This window comes from Glycine max, chromosome 11 (assembly GCF_000004515.6).
Source record: "Glycine max cultivar Williams 82 chromosome 11, Glycine_max_v4.0, whole genome shotgun sequence".
NCBI lineage: Eukaryota > Viridiplantae > Streptophyta > Magnoliopsida > Fabales > Fabaceae > Glycine > Glycine max.
Window position 1 is genome coordinate 601,429 of NC_038247.2, and position 21,257 is coordinate 622,685.

Genomic DNA, 21,257 nt, shown 5'->3' on the forward strand with positions numbered 1-21,257 from the left:
TTTACACTTATTTTGCTTAAGAGCAGACTTAAATGAAGTGATGATAAACATGTACTTAATAAGTTTTCTCTCCTCAAAAGAAGGGAAAACTTAAGTTTTAAGGAAATAATCACTTTTTTTGCTCATTTATTTATCTTTCATTTGGTATGAGGTTTACTTGATTTTTCTCATTTTATCAAGGTAAAATGTACATTATATTACTTTAATATTTAGAGAAACTTAATTCTGACTATAAAAAAATACTTTCAATTTATTTAATCTAGATTATATACTCACATAATATTGACAACTTTTTGTATTGATTCTTGTTATTTTACCACTTATTAGAATGAATAGACAATTATAAATATGCTGTTTCAATTGGCTTTATATTAACAAAGAACCCTTTTGCAACCAAATGGCAACCAATGAAATAAAAGAGAAGGAAATAATTAGGTCTCAATTTTTTAAGAACAAAACTTATATTAATCTTGAAGTAGAAAAGGGATATAGTTGTTCATGACTTCCAAGAAAATGCAAGAGAATAATCTTGATCTCCAATAACAATGTTAAAAAGAGTAAAAAAAAAATGTTTTAAGAATCCCTAAATATTTGGTGTGCATCCCAGGAATGGCTTCTGGCCTATAGGTTTCTTCAGCTAGTGCCTATCACTTTTCATTGTTTCTTCCTACCTGATTTTCATTTTTTTTCAAAGGTTAAGATGTCACTTTCCTACATAGAATAATAAACAAAATTATTATTAAAAAATTCACTTTAATACTTTTTATATCTTGAAAGAAATTATTATCGAAGATTTTCTTTTATTATTGTTATTTGGTGTAAAATATTCATTAGTTTTATAAATAATTAATTTATTAATTTCCCTTAACAAACCGATTGATCACATTTACTATAGTCTCTCAATCATATTTTTTTATTCACAATAATTGAATTTAATACCTTATTAAAGATATCCAAATCTAATTCTACTCTTATCAATAATATTTTGGTAGTAAAAGATATATTTTGTAAATGAAATGAAAATAATAATAATAATAATAAATCAGAAAAAATAATAAAATGATTATTTTTTTCATAATTAAGTTTATATTTATTTTTTTATAATGAGATGAAATTAAATATATTTATTATTCCCCTAAAAAAATTATTATTCATAATCTTCCCAAAACATTAGTGTCATATTTATCAGAACAGTTGAAGAGTAAAATTTTTAGTTTTAGATATCTATCCTGATATGAAAATTCATTTAAGTTGGATTTTTGTTTTTTCATTTGAACAAATGAAATTGCAGATAGATAAATGAACACATAAAATTGTGGTGATGAACAGTGATTATTAGAAAGACAATAATAAAGAAATAAAACCAAGTTGTCTACTCGTAAATCGTTATATCCTATAACAATACCCTTTCTTTCTCTATTTCTTCAGACACACACACACTCTCTCATTTTCTCTCATGGCAACTTGTTTCGCTCCGTTCTCCGTTTCAGGTGAATTTCTCCCTCTCTGTATTAACCCTTTGCCTCCGTAGAATCAACAATTCATTTTATTTTATCTCATTCATTACATTAGTCCCTTGATTTTTAGGGTTTCTTCTGGTTTTGTTAATTTACATTTTATTTATTTATATAGCGATGATTAATTCCCATCAGCGAATCTTGGAATGTAATAATACCTAAGATTATTTATTCTTTAATTCAATGTTTTGAATGAATCTTGGGAGTAGTTGGTGGATCTCATGAGTTGTGGTCAACAAAGCGGGTTGGACCTAAGCTCAGTGTTCAAAGGAGATCAAGCCTTGTGATCAAGAGGAACCACACTTCTTCAATTTGTGCAGAATACCGGTATGCCATTTTCACCTCACTTTATTTTTTGCTAGCCAGACTCCTTATTATACCAGATTTTGTCTTTTTTATTTATACATTAAAAGATTAAAATTTTAAGACTTCGTATTTGGTTGTTGTGGTGGCATGGTTGGGAGTATTTTTTTTCTGTGAATCATTAAGTATAGAATTTCAGGAATCTCTATTTTATATGTGGTATGTGCAATTGTGCACAACTTGGTGTTTCTTTTTAATCTCGTATAGCCTTAGCTTATGCTAAATAAATCATAGAAGAATCTTTCAGACCAGTTGGTATGGTAAATTTTGTCAATGAAAGATGACAAGTGAAGAATGGTGATGTTTAATTTTTCTTTCCACTTGTATTGTATGTTCTGATTTCAGTTTTTCATGAATTTTAGAACAAATGGTGAATGGGCGTGTGTAACTGCTTTCTCTGTAATGTAATGAATTAGAAGCAAAAATAGTGGCCACTGATTCATTTCATGATTTTTAGATTATTTGGGTGCTGATTGTCTTTCAAATTCTGTGTCCTTGGAGAAATGGTTGGAATTTGCACGTCACTTGATCTTATTAGTTGCTTGTTTAAGAAGATTATGCAAAGATTTATTGTTCTTTCCATTTACTGTCTCCATTGTATAGTGATAATAGAGGAGGTGGAGGTGGCGATTTTGTTGCTGGCTTTCTTCTGGGTGGTGCAGTTTTTGGAACTCTTGCTTATATCTTTGCTCCCCAGGTGATTCCTTCTTCTTGTAATTTTTAAAATTAAGACTAGCAAATTTAACAGGAAACAATGTATGGTGACTTGATCATACAATTCAAAAAGAAAGGGACAGAAAATTACATTAACTGTTTGGTAGATAACTTCTTTTGGAATTTTTTTTTTTTGCTAAACAAGAAACTGTAGTCATGGCAGGACTTACTAAACAATGGATATGTCATTGTTAACTATATATCACTGCTGTTTCATTACCAAGTGGGACATTTGTTTCATACTCCAATGGCTAAGTTTGCTTCTCCAAGGAGAGAAAAGAATTAATGATTTTTCATTTATATGCTTTATCGATGATGATATCAATGTGCTGTGATGGTGAGTTACTGTCATGAATGTTTGTTTTTATTGACAAACTTGAAAAATGTCTATATATTTTGTCACTACCCATTTTGATGGCTCTTAATATGCTTCTAAGTTTGGATGTTGACTTTTATTTTGTGATGCAGATCAGAAGATCTCTGCTAAACGAAGATGAGTATGGGTTTCGTAAGGCCAAAAGACCAATATATTACGATGAAGGGTTAGAGGTAATTAGGCTTCATTTGGCTTTAGAATTAGATTCAACTTTTCTGTGTCATTGGAATGTGCTGAGCTTCTTACGATTATGTCATACTATTTTTGAAAGCAGAGGACCAGGCAGACCTTGAATGAGAAGATAGGCCAACTAAATTCTGCCATTGATAATGTATCTTCCCGTTTGAGAGGTGGCAACAACGTACCTGCTGCAAAGATAGAAAGTGATCCTGAGGTGGAAGCAACCATGTGAGAAGCATGCAGTTTGATAATGTTTTAAATTGGGGAAATATAATGAATTGAAAATGGAATCTGTTTTTTTTTTTTTTTTTTTTTTTTTTTTTTTTTTTTTGCGGTTTGAACTTTGAAGGATAAAAATCTTGCTGGGACTAATATATAGCTTTTTTAAGATTGGACTAAATATTTAAAGCTGTCTAATTTATTTTTTTCCTTTAATAATGGATGATTTTTGTTTCTGTGCATGATGCACTTTGGATTGTGGGGCATATGTAATCATACTATGCGTTACTTGGTTCTTATTTTGATAACTACGCCGCATGGATGAATTTAAAATGAATTTTAATTTTGATAATAAAAATATTTTGATAACAATTACACTATTGTGATAAATTTAAAATGAGTTTTAATTTTGATGATAAATACATTTAAAAATTACTACATATTAATAATAAATTAAATAAATCAAATATAATAATTATATAATAGTTTTTCTAGTCCTTTGTATAAGAAATAAATACACATAGAATTTAGGTAAGACAGTTAATTTAACTAATAATATCATGTTTAAAACTTATTTATAAAATACTTATATAGAGAGTAGTGGTAATAGTTAATGACAACATAATTCAAAGAGATGATATTTTTTTCACCAATTGCTTTTATGGTTAATAGGTCAATAAATTGCATTCACTTGAATGTAAAATGAATGTGCATCTTTTGTAATAAATTACACAAACAATGATAACTCAATCCTGCAAAACACGTAAAGGAGAAGCTCCCATACATTATTTTAGAAATAGAGATCAAAGTATGAAAAATTGAAACCTTTGGAGCCACCAATGGCTTGAGCGAGCGCAGAAGAATTCTTGCAATAATTTTTTTTGGTCTTTTTTGAAATCTATACACGATTGTAATTTTTCTTTGAATTCTAGAGTTAAGATTGAAAGACTATCACATGTTTAGTGGACACAGAATTATAAGAGGTGTGTATAATTTTTTATCCCTGGATTATTTCAGTGTGCATTGACGATATTCATTATGTTGCCCATCTCAATTGTATTTTTATTTATTCGTTAAAATTAAAGACAGTGTCAGAAAATTTATAAAAAAAAATCATGCACTCTTTTCAACTAATTACTGAGCTAGACTTCTTTGACTCGATTGTAATTTATGGGCAAAGAATGCGAAAGTTTAATTATCAAATTTGATTTTCTTAAAAAAAAATCTGACTTGGCAAGGGAGAGAATTTAGTTTTTTTTTTCTCATTAATATCATTACTCCTAACTTTTTGCAATTTAATTTTTAATGTATATTATTTTAATATTAAGATAATTACAGGTAATTGTTTGTATTATCAAGAATGGTATCGTTAAAAGAGTTAACACATTTTATTGTTAAATATGAAAAAAATATACAGACTACTTCAACAAATAAAATCTACAGTGAATTAATTCCAATTACTTTTAAATTAATTTATTTTTGATGATAACTTTAAAGAAAATTGACAATTTATATGATTAATCTTAATGAAAAACGTACATATTATACTACAATAATTACAAATGAATAAAAATATCTTTTAAACATTTTTTTGTATTTTATATTTATATTTTTTCATATGTTTTTTTTTTTGCTGAATACAAACAAAAAACATATGATACAAATCAGCATTTCATTTTTACTGCATTTTTAATCCGATAATAAATTAATAATACTTCCGTGAATATTTCCTTTCTGTCGTTTCATATCTTGTATCCAAAAAATGATTTACTTTCTGTCGTCTTGATAACGACTAATGCGATGGAAATCAAGCCAGTTTCACTCATAGCAATTTGATTGAATCAATCATCGATGACTACTAATTATTCTAATAATCGCAACAAAAGTTATCCCAGAAATATAAAAATTATAACTAAAATTCCTAACCCAATTTATTTATAACGTATAGTTTTAAAAATGTAAATTAAAGCTAAGTGGTGTGAGTGTCACAGGTAGATTCATGATATTAGAGATTGAAAGCACAGAAATGGGAAACTTTGGTTAGGAGTTTGTGTACCAAAGGGCACAGTTGTAGAAATTGCAAGGCACCAGAAAGAGGAGGGAGTGACTAGACTGACTGAGGTGAAGTTGCTATGTGGACCAAATTGGAAATTTAAGACTATGGAAAAATGTGATTCGCACCAAGCATTGGTTTATGATACAGTTACCCAACAAAAGGTCTGCATATCCAATTGTGTATATATATAGAATTATAGATGATTCAACACTGTAACTGAGGCAGCATTAAGAAAACCAAGCTGCTGAGGCCTTGAAAAGAACGAAGTTAAGATCACCAATAATCACGGCAAGAACATTCCCCTGAATTAATATGATGAAACCTGTTGCCATCTCTCACAACTAATTCACGACCAGTTACTACTGAGACTCTTTTTGCAAATTCATGGCAGTCTTTGCATGATCGTGTATTTTTGAATACCATAATGGGGGTATCAGCTGCAGTGCATATGAGACCATAGGCTATAGCTAGTCTTTCACTATGATCAAGAAGTTGATCTTTTCGTTCAGTAAAGTCACATAGAGCATTTTCTTCATTGAGAAGGCGCTCCTCACCCTTTTTGAAAGAAACATTGAGTTCTTTTAATTTTGAGTATATTTGTTCTGTTTGAGGGTGGTGTCTATCACCTACCACAAAACGGTGGACTTTACCCTTCACAATAATCCAGCTGCAACTGACTTCCTTCCTCAAGTTCCTTTCAGCCATCATCTTTCTAAATTGTGCTGCTTCATCCCACTTCCCAGCCAAAGCATACAAGTTGAACATGATCACATAAGTAGCAGAGTCTAGTGGGTCCAGGCGAAAGATGTTGTCAGCAGCAATCATCCCAATCTCAAGATTCCGCCGGCTCCAACATCCTCCTAATAAACTCTTCCAACTCATAACATCAGGCTCAAATGGCATACTCCTTATCACCTCAAGAGCCTCCAGCAGCAGTCCAGCACGAGAGTATATATCAATCATGCAATTGTAATGATCAATTGTTGGGTTCACACCATATTTGTCAGTCATTGAATCCAAAAACTGCTTTCCCTCTTTAACTAAACCTGAATGACTGCAAGCATTTAACAAACCTATGAAAGTGACCACATTTGGCCTTACACCAGACCCCTGCATCTCTTTAAAAAGCCTTAAAGCTTCAGAAGCTTTGCCATGGTAAGCATGAGCACATATTATTGCAGTCCATGCAACAGTATCAGGTTTATCTATTGCCAAAAATGCTTGATGTGCATAGTCCACTTTGCCGCATTTTGAGTACATAGTGATCATAGCACTCTCCCCAGAGAGGTATGCAACTAGCCCCTTCTTTATTGCATCTGCATGGATTTGAGCACCGCAAATCAAATCTGAGACAGCAGAGCATGCTTGGAAAATGTTGTTATAGATGAATGAATTCAATAACACTCCTTTACTTCTTATTGTCTTAAAAACCTCAAGAGCCCTGTCAAATTTACCACTTTGGCAATATCCAGCGATTAAAGCACTCCATGAGAAATCATTTGGTTCATGTATGCTCTCAAATGCTTGACGCGCAGCTTCAAACCTTGCACACTTAACATAAAAATCCACTAGTGGAGTACCAACGGAGACCTCGGATTCCAAGCCAAGTTTTATACAGTAACTATGAATTTGCTTTCCAGTGTATAAGTCTCCTAAAGCAGCACAAGCCTTGAGAATTATTGAAAAAACAAACCCATCCAACTCTACACCTTCACTTATCATCTTGGAAAATAACAACAGAGCATCCCTGTTCCTTGCAGCTTGAGTATAGCCCACCATCAACCCAGTGCAAGCCACAGCACTTTTCCTAGTCATCTTATTGGTGGCCACTTCAGCACCATCCAACCACCCACACTTTACATACATATTGGAGATTAATGTCTCAATAGAAATATCAGCAGCAAACTCAATCCTTATCAGCTGAGAATGTATCTGTTTGCCAAGGTCTAACATTGAAGGATCTGCAAATGACATTATAAGAGTACTGAAGATAGAGAAGTTTGGAATAATCCCCAAATCCAGCATACGCAAGAACAATCCAACAGCTTCGTCTATACGTCCTTCCTCAGTGTAAGCAGATATAATGGTGGCCCAAGAGGACAAATCCCGATCAACTATTTTATCAAAGAATCTCTCTGCAGCTGTGAAACTCTTACAGTCGCAATACATTTGAAGGATGCAATTATCAATGAACTTATTGCTATTGGCCATTCTCTGCAGTCTATTATGAAACAATTTTCCATCAGACAATGCACCCAATGTTCCACACATTTTAAAGAGGTATTCGTATGATCGGGGATTAATGGAAATCCCGGCTATGTCCATGTTTCTAATGAATTCGTGCACTTGTCTAAGCTTCCCCTGTTTGGCTAAAGAAATCAAATGCAAGTTTTCAACTTGGCCTTGTTGATTTTGATGGGTCCTGAATGAAGAATGAGTGCTTTTCAAAGAGACCCATGAAGGGATTTGAGCAAAATTGGCATGTCTGGCATCATTGGAAAGCAGCCAAGAGCACTGACAAGTTATTGAAGACATTTAGTTTGGTCAGATGGAACAAGAGAAGGAGGGGTTGGATAAGCCTTGGGAAGTGTGATTGAATCATACATACATGAAACAGAACTTCAGTAAAGGAAACCTGAGATCTCAATCTAGAAAGAGGGGAAAGAACAAACCTGATTCTGCAGCGCCCGCTTTGGACTTTTCTTTCTCTTTTGGGCCCTTTTTTATTTCTACCGACTACCGTCCATAAGGGTTAAGTGCCTTAAACAAAATGTTGATACGTCAAGCTCATTCTAATTTTTATCGGTCACCCCCAAAAATATATAAAGTAGCAAGGATAATTATATGCTTGGGACGAGGACCAGTATTTACTTACAATTTTTCACCATTCTTATTTTCCAATTCAAGTATTAATGTTGTAATTGAGATTATTGAACTAAAGATGTGTTATATTAATTTTATTTCATATAAACACTTTTATATTGAGATGGTGAAATACAACCATGATTTTAATTTTTAAATTTTATGTTAACACTTTTATTTTGAGACTAATATTATCTATATACTTTCAAATAACATTATGATTTTGGATTCACTTATAAATTCCAAATGTTATTTTTGTGCAAAAAGATGACATTAAATTTAACATGTATTATATTATATTTATTTTACTCTATTTAAAAATATTGAAGAATTATTTACTTTTATATATAAATTTATGACTTTCCTAATAGGTTTTAGAGAATAAGTTTAATTAAAAAATTTGTTAAACGATTAAAACATTAATTTAAAAAATTATTATATTGGATGATTATTTTATAATATTATTTATTTATGACTTAAGTTTTAATAAATTCTGTTATATTTGTTTAATGTTATGTTTTTAATTTGTATAGTAATTTGTTGATTAATATATTTTATTTATTTATTAACTTTATACATAAAGTAAAGATCGGAAGAATAAGTATAAATATATAGGTATTTGACGGATACATAAATAAAAATTAAGATTACTATTTGTACAAATTTGAGACTAAATACACGCATTTTTTTTAAAACTAAATACGTGGGCGGATACCTTTAACTATTGTCATTCCTATTCATCACAACTGTCAGTCTTTGCTGTTAGGGCATATTGTTAAACGATTGCATGGGACCTTTGAAATTATTTAATGGGATTTCTCATTTTCTAGCGTCTAAGAGTCACCAGAAAATATCTCATAAAAGTCATTTTTTGGCTGCTAAAAACCTCCAGAAATTGGTTGGGAGTGCACTATCAAACTCGTGTTCTTCCCAAATCAAACACAAGAACAAACTTAGGAACCTTTCACAGCAGGGACTTTAATCTACATCTCATTTAAGAAATAAAAATCAAAATTTTAAAAAGTTTAGAAAGTGAGAATTTAATTTATTAATTTTTAAAAATCATAGTATGAAATTAAATACCGATAATGCCCGTATGTATATACCTGCCAGAAACAGTGCTGAGAGTAATTCATGTATAAGATTTTGGAGGCAATGGTGTATTGATACTCGTGGCACATCCTCAAATGTTTGAGTTCATATAGTAAGTACTTCTTCAACCCCAATAGGTGAAAGCAACTAAGCTAATAAGCTTTGTACAATAGTGGGATGAGGCGTGTATTTTCTTTTTAACACACTTTGATAAACCAAGCAATTCTTTTTTTTTTTGTTTTCATTTAGTAGCTAGCTTTCTGCCTTTTATCGCCAGCATAGCTAGCAACATTGCAAGCTTTTAGAATTCTTACAAGTTAAGCACGCCTACAAAAATTAATTCACATACTTGATACTTCTACGAGTTAACTATTCCATTGCATCATTTGTATGCACCTTCTAATGTTCTGAGTGTTGTGATATTTTAACTATTTCAAAACTTTAAATTTCTCGTTCTATTATTACATTTGAAATCTTAAAATATTTATAAATGAATTCTGTAAGAGTTTACAAATAAGCTATTAAGAGGATTAGACTCATGTCCATAAGATTGGGCCAAACTTCTCTATTTTAATGCAAATCCATCTATTTGCCCCCTTAGCATATGATAGTAGTATTAGACATCATTAACTTTTCTGCTTCTGCTTATTTTTTAAAAATCAAAATAAATTTTAAGAAGCCTCGTTTGAAAATAGATATTTTTTTTAACTAAACTATCTTACTGTCTTAATCAGTTCCAACTTAATCTTATTTTATATTATCATAATCTTTATCGTCAGATTATAAATCTTATTTCTATCTTCATGTTTCAATTTTAAAATTATTTAAAGTGATCTTTTTTTTTATACATACATGTTTAGTTTTTATTTTTTCTTCTAGTTTAATTCTGCACCTTTTCTTCTCCTTCTATGCTTCCACTTTTCTTTATTTTATTTTGTCCTTTTGTTATTATGCTACCTCAAATCGGAGTAGGGATGAAGATGTTGTTATATTTTGGAAAATTTGCACCACCCAACTATAAGCAGTTTGATTTAATTGTAACTATTTAACTAGGTCATATACGTTAAAAAAAATATCTTTAGCAATGTGGAGCTTGCTTATCAAACAGAGAAAATGACATCAAAGGAATTTAAACTCACACCCATGAAAAATACAAGAGTTTATACTAAATTTTTAATTACTTCTCAACCTACATTGTGATGTTGAAAGATTTTGAATAAATTTACGTATAAACTATAAATTTAAATCTTCTTGTATTAAAAGATTCGTTTTCTTTATATTTTCACAAATCTAGTTATACTCCAAAGCGGACTAACCTATGCTCTTTATCACAATTTAAAATGTTCCATAACACATGATGAAATAGCTGTTAGTATAATCAGACCATTAACAAATGCAGGATAACCTAGATTCACCTGAAATTTAATTGAAAATATTTTTAAAAAATTGTAAAAAACGTTTTTCTAAATTTAAAAGGAAAAGCATTCCTAGAAATTATTAGTGTACCAGCCTACCAGGTAATAGGGATGTATCATGTGGAGGCTTCTACAAAAAATGGTAGCTGGAATGGAAAAGTGAGGCTCCACGCACCCTGTTAACAACCCACCATCAAGGCCATCCATTTTCATATATATTCCACTCCATTAAATAATAAATGCTGACTAATTTTACCATAGCCCCACATGTCTACATCTCAACCTTCCAATTGTCAATCATGTAAACAGAAACTGTTTTCAATCTTAATTTACAGTGTTAAACTTCAATCATTTTTTTTTACCAACCAAAATAGAGCAATAGTACATCATCACTACCTATCTATCAAGAATTTGTGCACAATTTCTTAATCTATTTATTTGAACTTCACAATGAAACTAGTTTTATTAAAAAAAATTCATAAACGTAGACCATATTTTGGTTACATGATTTTATAAATTATCAAAAGCATCCATAATCATAAACAATTTTGAATATAAGATAACATTAAGCTGAAAAATTTGTTAGAAATTGAAAAATTAATCAAAAGTTGAAAGTTACTAGCTGAAAGTTGAAAAAATTAATTTATTAATTATGAGTATTCAATAAAACTAGTTATTGAAGTGACTAAAAAATATAAAATGATTGAAAAATAATAAAATCATGATTTAGTTAAAAAAGGTAAACATGAAATTTGATAAATATATTAGAGATAAAAAAGAAAAATATAAAAAACTAGAAGTTAACGATTTAAAAAATATTACTTCAAATAACGTTTCAAAAAATATTAGAAATTACTAAAAAGTTAATAAAAAACTTATTTATTAAACAATCAAATAAATTTTTCAACTAATAAAAAGTTAAAAATTAACTTAAATATTTTGTTAAACATAACCTAAACAAAAATAATGTATACTTACTCTGGTCTCAAGTGTAAAAAAATATTTTTTTTCTCTGATCCTAAATATAAGAAATTTTTAATTAATTTTATCTTATTTAATATTATTATTTTTAAAATATTCTTCATTTAATTGAAAGATTAGTTTCAATAACTCTTTTGTATTTTTAATATTAAATTTTAATGAATGATAAATTAAAAAAAATTGATTAAAATTAATGTAATTAAACGTGACTAAATAACTTAGGTCATATTTTTTTTTTAAGAATACACCGGAAAAAATGATAAATAAAGAAAAACAGAAGATTGTCACAACAGCCCCATCGATTGTTCCTTGTGAAAAAGGTATGCTGATGGTTCCTGGTTTGGGTTCGGAGTGAGGTTTGGATGTAGACTTTGAAGAAAGCCAAAATAATAAACACTACCTTTACTTTCTCCTTTCATCATCGGCCACCCACCACTACAAACTTATAGCTCCATTCCTATTATTATACTTCCAAACCTTTTCCCTTCTCTCTCCTCTCTTCCAAGAGAGTAGCATATCATAGCATATTGAGAAAATTTTCTTTTTCTCTTTTTTGTTTCTGCCTGTTATCATAAAGAGGATCAATAACCCCCTACCATAAGAGAAATCAAACCCAAAAGTACATCAACAAGAATCATGGTTAGTATTATTAGTACTAACAATCAATGTAACTCCTCTCACATATGCCACACGTGTGCATTTCTCTTTCTACTCTCTTTTTTTTCAATTTTTTCTTATTAATTATTCTCTGTTATTGATTATATTATTATTATATGGAATTAGGGGGGTGGAGGAGGTGCAATTGGGGTGAGAGGTCTCAATGAAGATGATGATGATATTGGAAAGATTGAAGAAGAAAACAAGTGGCCACCATGGCTTAGGCCACTTCTCCAAACAAGCTTTTTTGTTCAATGCAAAGTCCATGCAGATTCCCACAAAAGTGAATGCAATATGTATTGCTTAGATTGTATGAATGGAGCCCTTTGCTCTGCCTGTCTTGCTTCCCACAGAGAACACAGAGCTATTCAGGTAAAAGCTTAGTTACTAATGATTTAATTGTCTCTGTGGGATCTATGCATAACTCAATATGATGCAATTCTGTAGGGATTTGAACCCCCCAAAAGCCAAAACTCAAGGATTTGGATGCCTGTAATCTGACTGTGTAACTTCCCTACATTGTTACTTTGTTAGGATCCAACCCTTTTTGATTGATCCTAAAAATATTTTTCTCTTGTATTGGTTTTATCGGTTACACGTGTCTTTCAATGCCGAATTATCAATTCCGAAGTCAACTATGGATGGCCAGTTAAAGTTTTGCACTTTGAATTTTCTTCCACTGAATAATTGATTATTGTCCTATTTAAATAAATGTCCATTGGTTCATCCTATTGACATAGATTGTTTATTATTTTAATTAACATTGTGGTACCTTATTTTAACTAAATAATATTGATATAATCTCTGATGGGTTGTTCATCTATTTTTCCAACTCTTTATTATTTTTTCGAAGATAAGAAGATCTTCATACCATGATGTGATAAGGGTGTCAGAGATACAAAAGTTTCTGGACATAGCAGGGGTCCAAACTTACATTATAAACAGTGCCAAGATTGTGTTCTTGAATGAAAGGCCTCAACCTAGGCCTGGCAAAGGAGTCACCAACACCTGCCAAGTTTGTGAGCGCAACCTTCTTGATTCATTCAGCTTCTGTTCCCTTGGTTGTAAGGTATATATATATATATATAGTTGCTTTATCTGCCTTTTTTTTTCTTTCTGGTGCATTTCTGTGTTTATACATAACCATTATGCAGTTGTTTCGTCCTTTCAAACTTTCTATCTTGCAGCATTAAAATAGAATTTCAAAGTTCAAACTAATCTTTAGATTATGTTCCGTCATGTTGCTTATTGTAAATCACGGTGAATTTACTTTCAAAGACCATCCTTAGTGGCGACACTTCAGTCTTATCGCTCACTAATAATTTATTGAAAATAATAATTAAAAATACTACTTTGGAAAAGATGTTTGTACACCAATAAGTGTTTACAAGAAAAATGATAAATAATTATATGGTTAATGTCTTAATGATGTCATGTGACAAGATGAGAAATATAAGAAAATAAGAGAAGTTAATGAAGATGTCCAAATATCATCGCTCAATTAGTTTTTTAAAGTAGCAATCCAATTAAATTTGACCTAGTTTTAAGAAAACTTGTACTATTACTATCCCCTACTTTATTTTTTGGAATTTTCTTATGTAAAGTACCAAAACATCTACGCGTACCTTTTCTGTTTCCCTTGAAAAAGTAACAAAAGAAAAATGACTGACTATAAACATATGAATAGAAAGTCATCAAATTTTTATTTTCCTCAGATAGTTGGAACCTCCAAGAAGTTCCGGAAGAAGAAAATGTTAGCTGAGACAGAGGGGTCCAATGGTGAAGAATCAATAAATGGCATTAGCAATGAAAGTGGAAGAAACAAAATCCAGAGCTTCACACCCTCAACACCACCGCCAACAGTGGTAAATTACAGGACTGCTAAGAGGAGAAAGGGAGTCCCACATAGAGCTCCAATGGGGGGTGCCCTTATTATAGAATACTAATGTTACAAAATTAAGTATTAATGGTAGTTTTATGGGTTTAGGTGACTTACCAAACCATAATTATACCCTGAAAGATACAACAGTTGTTTCCAGTGCCACTTCCCTAAGTGGCAATATATGCCTTGTAAAAGTTACAATACCTGAGCCACTGTTCACTGAGGCCGGTGTAGGGAAATGGTTCACTATCTTGTATAGTAGGTGTAAGAATAGCAGTAAAATCATACGTATTGGTATCAGATGCGCAATGTACAAAGTGGCTTGTAGAAAGTTGTTGTATTTTACACAATAAAAGTCTTTATCATGATTATTAAAATATTCCACTTGGTTTGGTATATGTCCATTTTGTGTGCCCTTTGAAAGACTTGAAAGTGCGGTGTTGAATTCTTGAGCGGTTGTGAGTGGTTTATATTGCAGAATGTGTTTGGCTTCTGTTTCTCTTTTTTGCTTTTGATGATTGACTTCTTGTGTTTCATTAAATAAACACTCAATTAGTAGCTGATTAGTCTAATGTATAGAGGAATAAATAACACGATTTATTTACTAGTATGTTTAGTTTTTTACCACTTAAAAAGTTTTCTTAATTTTTGGATTATTTGTTATAATTTTTAACCTTTTCATTTACAAATTAAATTATAGGAAATAAACATTAATTAGTTACAAGTGAGCATAATTTGCAGTGAATCAGCAACGGGGCTTAATGGCTTATGTTTGATGAACTGGGAAAGTATCCTTTTTATTACATTGCAAATATAACTTGACATTACTCGTTATGTTACAAGTTTTCATAATTTACAAATGTTAATATAATTAAATATTTGACTTAAACATGTTTAAGGATGATTATAAATTATTAAATTTTGTTCTGGATTTTTAATAGTTTTGGATGTATTAAAATTTTGTTGAGTTAGGTTATTAGTTAAGTGATAAGATATTATTGATTTTTTCAATATTACTGATAGTCAGATTTTATTGGTTAGGAGAGGCAGAATCGCGTGGTGTGTCTCCGACGGACGTTGAGAGGGTTTTGTTTAATTCTCTTTTCTCATAAACCCTAAAAGAAAGGGTTTGCGTTGTGTTGGTGATTATGAGGAAGAGAGAGTTGAACAGTCTTGCCTCTCGCTCTCTCCAATTCTTAAAACCAAAACCCTTTTCCACATCTTCTTCGCATCACCCTCTCCCAGGACTCCTTCCTCCTGAAGAAACTTCTCCGCTCGATTCTTCCCCCGATTTGTCGCAACACTACGCATTCCTCCGCACCTCTTTGCTCAATTCCGCCACCACCCAAACCTCTAACGACGCCCTATCCATCTCAAACGCAATCAGAACCGGCTTTGGCGCCGAAACCCAAAATTTCCTGAGGCAGTTCCGGGGTAGGTTAAGCGAACCTTTGGTTGTTGAGGTGATGAATCTCGTTAAACACCCCGAGTTCTGTGTCGAGTTTTTCCTCTGGGCGAGTCGCCAAATCGGTTACTCCCACACTCCGGTGGTATACAATGCGCTAATTGAGTTACTGTGTTGCAATGCCGTTAATAATGATAGAGTCTCTCACAAGTTCTTGATGCAAATCAGGGATGATGATAGGGAGCTGCTTCGCAAGTTGCTCAATTTTCTCATTCAAAAGTGTTGCAGGAATGGAATGTGGAATGTGGCATTGGAAGAGCTGGGGAGGCTCAAGGATTTTGGCTACAAGGCTTCTCCCACCACTTATAATGCTTTGATTCAGGTTTTTCTTAGGGCTGATAAGTTAGATACTGCTTTTTTGGTTCATAGAGAGATGTCGAATTCTGGGTTTCGTATGGATGGGTGTACTCTGGGTTGTTTTGCCTATTCCCTCTGCAAAGCGGGAAGGTGTGGGGATGCGCTGAGTTTGCTTGAGAAGGAGGAGTTTGTTCCTGATACGGTTTTTTATAATAGGATGGTTTCCGGGTTGTGTGAGGCTTCACTTTTTCAAGAAGCTATGGATATCTTGGATCGAATGCGGTCTATTTCCTGCATTCCCAATGTTGTCACTTATAGGATTTTGCTCTCTGGTTGTTTGGGGAAAGGGCAGCTGGGCAGGTGCAAGAGAATTCTTAGCATGATGATGACTGAAGGCTGTTATCCGAATCGGGAGATGTTTAATTCTCTTGTACATGCTTATTGTAAATCAAGGGATTACTCTTATGCATATAAGTTGTTCAAGAAAATGATAAAATGCGGGTGCCAGCCTGGCTATTTGCTTTATAATATATTCATTGGTAGTATATGTAGCAACGAGGAGCTGCCTGGCTCGGATCTGTTGGAATTGGCTGAAAAGGCTTATAGTGAGATGCTTGATTTGGGGGTCGTGTTAAATAAGGTCAATGTCAGCAATTTTGCGCGGTGTCTCTGTGGAGCTGGAAAGTTTGATAAAGCCTTTGAGATTATATGCGAAATGATGAGCAAGGGTTTTGTTCCCGATGATAGTACGTATTCTAAAGTGATTGGTTTTCTTTGTGATGCCTCCAAGGTAGAGAAGGCTTTTTTGTTATTCGAAGAAATGAAAAAGAATGGCATTGTTCCCAGTGTGTATACATATACTATTTTAATTGATAGCTTTTGCAAAGCTGGCCTTATTCAACAGGCTCGCAATTGGTTTGATGAAATGTTAAGAGACAATTGCACCCCAAATGTGGTGACTTATACTTCTCTTATTCATGCATACCTGAAAGCAAGAAAGGTGTTTGATGCAAATAAACTATTTGAGATGATGTTGCTTGAAGGTTCCAAGCCAAATGTTGTTACATATACAGCTTTAATTGATGGTCATTGTAAGGCTGGGCAGATAGATAAAGCTTGTCAGATCTATGCCAGAATGCAAGGTGACATAGAATCCTCTGACATTGACATGTATTTTAAGCTAGATGACAACGATTGTGAAACACCAAATATTATTACATATGGGGCTTTGGTGGATGGTTTATGCAAAGCGAACAGGGTTGAAGAAGCCCATGAATTATTGGATACCATGTCAGTTAATGGTTGTGAGCCCAACCAAATAGTGTATGATGCTCTTATAGATGGGTTTTGCAAGACTGGAAAGCTTGAAAATGCACAAGAGGTGTTTGTGAAGATGTCAGAGCGTGGATACTGTCCAAATTTGTATACCTACAGCTCTCTAATTAATAGTCTATTTAAAGAAAAAAGATTGGATCTTGTTTTGAAAGTGTTGTCCAAGATGCTCGAGAATTCTTGCACTCCCAATGTTGTTATTTACACAGACATGATTGATGGCCTCTGTAAAGTTGGAAAGACAGAAGAAGCTTACAGGCTCATGCTTAAAATGGAAGAAGTGGGTTGTTATCCAAATGTTATAACTTATACTGCAATGATTGATGGCTTTGGAAAAATAGGAAAAATTGAACAGTGCCTTGAGCTATATAGAGATATGTGCTCAAAGGGTTGTGCACCAAATTTTATAACCTATAGGGTCTTGATAAATCATTGTTGTTCCACTGGCCTTCTTGATGAAGCACACAGACTTCTAGATGAAATGAAACAGACGTATTGGCCAAGGCATATATCAAGTTACCGTAAAATTATTGAGGGCTTTAACCGAGAGTTTATAACCTCGATTGGGCTTTTAGATGAGCTGAGTGAGAATGAATCAGTGCCAGTTGAGTCTTTATACAGAATTTTGATTGATAATTTTATCAAGGCTGGAAGACTGGAAGGTGCATTGAATCTACTTGAAGAGATTTCATCATCTCCAAGCCTTGCAGTTGCCAACAAATATCTATATACTTCTTTAATTGAGAGTCTGTCACATGCAAGTAAGGTTGATAAAGCCTTTGAGCTTTATGCAAGCATGATAAATAAGAATGTGGTTCCAGAGCTTAGCACATTTGTCCACCTCATCAAAGGCCTTACCAGGGTTGGTAAGTGGCAAGAAGCACTACAATTATCAGACAGCATATGCCAAATGGTTTGTCACGTTTGCTCTAACTTTGTAAATTACAAAACAACACGAGCACTTCCTTTATGCATTAAGCACTTCCTGTAAATATGTTAACATTAAGCACTTCCTTTATGCATTTACTGGTAAAAAAATTGTCAAACTTTCCATGGTATTCCTTACAAAACTGCTCTGTAAATGTACTAGATCCTTGAGTTATTATTTCAGCATGTTTATTCTGATCCCTTTTCTGTTGTTTTTTCTATCAACATTGCAGGATATCCACTGGCTTCATGAAGAGGTACCAATGCGAATTAGTTTCTGATGCACAGAACTGCAGATTGAATGGGAGTTCTGTAACTGAAGGAAAATGACTGCTGGTAGGTTAGAAGAAATGGTTAAAAGCTGGTAAGTGAAATAGTTCTTCTTGTAATCTATAATATCTTATGATGCCCTTCATTTATTATTGATCTTCATTTGCAGATGTGGGTTTTTGCAGTTCAGGTAAACAACAGTGATAATGGAAGCAGAAACATGGGATTTTGAAGAAATCTCAAAAAGATGTTCTCTGTAATCCACCAATCTCCAAGTTTCAAAATCATGTGTATTTGTCCACCTTTGATTACATCATGCCAGGGGTAATGATTTTATGGCCTATGATCTAGCCTATTTGATTGACGCCAAGGTATATAAAAATTAAACTTCTATCCTTGATATCTTTTGGAGCAAATTACATCTCAATAATGTTTTTGTTATTTGCTAATATTCTAGAACGAGAGAAATTATATTAAGTGTTACATAGTTGCATTATATAACCAATAAACTGAGATTGATATAATGAATTTTTATTGAATAAGTTGTTTGGCCTTTTTTTGCAATGAATGAATATGTTCACCTAACAGGAGGTTTTTCCTCCTATCATTTGCGAACAGAGCTTCAGTGTTGGTTTCAAAGATCTGTTTGTGATCAGGCATTTGCATGCCAGATTCATTTTCTGATACATAAATAGACCATTCTATGTTTTTGCTATTTTCCCATTTGTTAAATTAGAAATTCTGTAAAATTTATGAATACAGAATAGCAAATCATTTACAACCTTTGTAGTTTTGTTACACGAACCAGTCATTTGTGCTATTATATTAGCAAATATGCTTACTTATTTTTTTTTAATGTTCTGGGTTTTGTTGTGAAACTGGTAAATTTTAAAGTGAAAGTCATGTTTATGTGTTATATTTATTGTCTGTTTTTGAAGTTCAGAGACCATTAATCATCTGTTTTTTAATTAAGAAGTACCTTGGCAGCTAAGCTTTTTGGGCCATGTTTGAGATGCAAGGAGCTGGGGAAGTATCCTTGGTTTGATTTTTTTGAATCATTTGAGAGACTGGCCGTGAGAAGGAATGCACAATGGTCTGGTATTGTGCTCTTTTTACAGAATATGGTGTCTACAGGTGGACTTGCATGGGTTAGAGTCAACACTCTTTCTGCAAGGCCTGGTCTTTATAGATTGACTTGGTGGTCATGGGTTTTGGTCATGGAAAAATAGCCTCTCCACTCTGTCCACCGCTCCAGACCTCACAATGGGGGGATTTTCATGCACCAAACTGCCTTTTCGCTTGGTGGTGAATATAGATAGATTACAGTGTCAGGGTTTTTAATTACCGTCATCTCTCTAATCTTTGTTTCAAGAGTTGTTTTCTTCCCTTTCGCTTCCTTTTGGCTGCCTTTGGAGGACTCCTCAACCTCCATTTTGGTCCTCTCTTGACAAATGGTGTTATATAATTAAAAAAAAGGTGTGAAGAAAACAATTCAGAATAGGATCAAAGGAAATGCTTCTTCACTTTGGAATATGTCTAGTGCACAGAGGCTTCCTTGAAAGCTTGAGGCAGAGACAATCACATCATGATTTCTTTATAATGGAGTGCTCAAGTGAGTTTGTGAATGGGGACCAAGCTTCAGTCAATCTGGAGTGTAATCAATATCAGATATGTTTTCTGGGGATTTTTTCCTCTACTCGAGACTTGGGGGGATGCAATCACTGAATCATTGACCATATAAAGTGATCAAGTTGATGTACTTCTAAAACTACCTTGGCAAGTGATCTTATCATTAGTTCAGCATGAGCTGATCTTGTGTATCTACTACCATTTTAATTCATTCTGTAAAAATACACGAGGATCCTACTCCACACATATTCCACTTTTTGTCTGCCTTCGTAGATTAATTTCTTTTCTTTTGCTGGTAGGTGACACTCATAAGACTTTTATTTTACAATCCTATATCCAAGATTCTTAAAAAGGCAAAAACAGCTGTGGATGTTGCAGAGGCAAAACTATACCGTGTGCCTCCAAATTCTTAAAACTTTTACTATCTATTATTACTAATTAAAGTACTTGTTTCTTCATGTTTATTTCATTATTCTTTTCAATATACTATCAATTTTGAGAGATTGATACATACAATCTCTGAAATCAAAGTTAACATTGATTCATACAATCATGTTTTGCATGACATGTGGCATCAAATCAATATGTAAAAGCATATCCATGGAGATTTTGTGATAAATATATGATTGAATTGTAAATACATGAAGCTAAGTGAGGATGTGCAAATATTAAAAATCCCCAGATCAATTAAAAATGAATAATTCAAAATTTTCTTATCAATTATTATATTTATTAAATAAAGAAAATATTGAATAGTTTTTAAGTTTCATCTTTTATTTAGGGTGAGTTTGTTTAAATTTATTTTTGAAAGAAATATTTTTATATTTTCTTAGTGTGTTGGTTTAAATTATTTCTGTCTTAAAAAAAATTAGTTTTACTTATTTTGATAAATAAATCATATTTATTTATAAAAATACTTATTTTAAAATTGTTTTTTTAAGTTTAACCAAACAAACTCTGAATATACAGTGCCTTCTAAAAATATATTAAATGAGTCTAGCTCCCTTGATAATAATTTTTTTA

The 21,257-nt window shown here is 32.3% G+C and overlaps 4 protein-coding genes across 7 annotated transcripts; 3 read left to right on the top strand and 1 right to left on the bottom strand.

Moving 5' to 3' along the window:
• The first annotated feature begins 1,330 nt into the window (after nt 1-1,330).
• LOC100787910 (uncharacterized) lies at nt 1,331-3,611 on the top strand. Its single transcript, XM_003537647.5, has 5 exons — nt 1,331-1,490; nt 1,727-1,844; nt 2,484-2,577; nt 3,063-3,143; nt 3,245-3,611. The coding sequence occupies exons 1-5, from the start codon at nt 1,457-1,459 to the stop codon at nt 3,380-3,382; spliced, it is 465 nt and encodes a 154-aa protein (XP_003537695.1). The 5' UTR covers nt 1,331-1,456; the 3' UTR covers nt 3,383-3,611.
• Nucleotides 3,612-5,486: 1,875 nt separating this feature from the next.
• On the bottom strand, nt 5,487-8,197 carry LOC100807173 (pentatricopeptide repeat-containing protein At5g13270, chloroplastic). 2 transcript variants are annotated; one of them, XM_014763744.2, is made up of 2 exons: nt 8,098-8,197; nt 5,487-7,939 (listed from the first exon to the last, which is right to left on the bottom strand). In XM_014763744.2, exon 2 carries the CDS (start codon nt 7,748-7,750, stop codon nt 5,699-5,701), a length of 2,052 nt encoding a protein of 683 aa, XP_014619230.1. In that variant the 5' UTR covers nt 7,751-7,939; nt 8,098-8,197; the 3' UTR covers nt 5,487-5,698. The 2 variants fall into 2 exon arrangements, with proteins under 2 accessions (XP_014619230.1, XP_003538651.1); XM_003538603.5 differs by having other exon boundaries at nt 5,487-8,168.
• Nucleotides 8,198-12,181: 3,984 nt separating this feature from the next.
• On the top strand, nt 12,182-14,691 carry LOC100792668 (protein RGF1 INDUCIBLE TRANSCRIPTION FACTOR 1). Of its 2 annotated transcripts, none has more exons than XM_006590369.3 (4): nt 12,182-12,467; nt 12,559-12,804; nt 13,286-13,501; nt 14,148-14,691. In XM_006590369.3, the coding sequence occupies exons 1-4, from the start codon at nt 12,459-12,461 to the stop codon at nt 14,376-14,378; spliced, it is 702 nt and encodes a 233-aa protein (XP_006590432.1). In that variant the 5' UTR covers nt 12,182-12,458; the 3' UTR covers nt 14,379-14,691. The 2 variants fall into 2 exon arrangements, with proteins under 2 accessions (XP_006590432.1, XP_003537704.1); XM_003537656.5 differs by having other exon boundaries at nt 12,184-12,414.
• Nucleotides 14,692-14,827: 136 nt separating this feature from the next.
• LOC100807700 (pentatricopeptide repeat-containing protein At1g06710, mitochondrial) lies at nt 14,828-20,692 on the top strand. Of its 2 annotated transcripts, none has more exons than XM_014763745.3 (4): nt 14,828-18,321; nt 18,569-18,699; nt 18,775-18,976; nt 19,593-20,692. In XM_014763745.3, the coding sequence occupies exons 1-2, from the start codon at nt 15,463-15,465 to the stop codon at nt 18,614-18,616; spliced, it is 2,907 nt and encodes a 968-aa protein (XP_014619231.1). In that variant the 5' UTR covers nt 14,828-15,462; the 3' UTR covers nt 18,617-18,699; nt 18,775-18,976; nt 19,593-20,692. The 2 variants fall into 2 exon arrangements, with proteins under 2 accessions (XP_014619231.1, XP_006590435.1); XM_006590372.4 differs by having other exon boundaries at nt 18,791-18,976.
• The last annotated feature ends 565 nt before the right edge of the window (nt 20,693-21,257 follow it).

Excerpts from the sequence above, each read along its gene's own strand:
- LOC100807173 (XM_003538603.5), bottom strand. The coding sequence starts at position 7,960 with ATGTCTTCAATAACTTGTCAGTGCTCTTGGCTGCTTTCCAATGATGCC.
- LOC100787910 (XM_003537647.5), top strand. The coding sequence starts at position 1,457 with ATGGCAACTTGTTTCGCTCCGTTCTCCGTTTCAG. Across the intron at positions 1,491-1,726 it reads CGCTCCGTTCTCCGTTTCAG|TTGGTGGATCTCATGAGTTG; the intron begins GTGAATTTCTCC and ends TCTTGGGAGTAG. Across the intron at positions 3,144-3,244 it reads ATTACGATGAAGGGTTAGAG|AGGACCAGGCAGACCTTGAA; the intron begins GTAATTAGGCTT and ends TTTTGAAAGCAG.
- LOC100792668 (XM_006590369.3), top strand. Across the intron at positions 12,805-13,285 it reads GAGAACACAGAGCTATTCAG|ATAAGAAGATCTTCATACCA; the intron begins GTAAAAGCTTAG and ends ATTTTTTCGAAG. Across the intron at positions 13,502-14,147 it reads TCTGTTCCCTTGGTTGTAAG|ATAGTTGGAACCTCCAAGAA; the intron begins GTATATATATAT and ends TATTTTCCTCAG.
- LOC100807700 (XM_014763745.3), top strand. The coding sequence starts at position 15,463 with ATGAGGAAGAGAGAGTTGAACAGTCTTGCCTCTCGCTCTCTCCAATTC. Across the intron at positions 18,322-18,568 it reads CAGACAGCATATGCCAAATG|GATATCCACTGGCTTCATGA; the intron begins GTTTGTCACGTT and ends TCAACATTGCAG.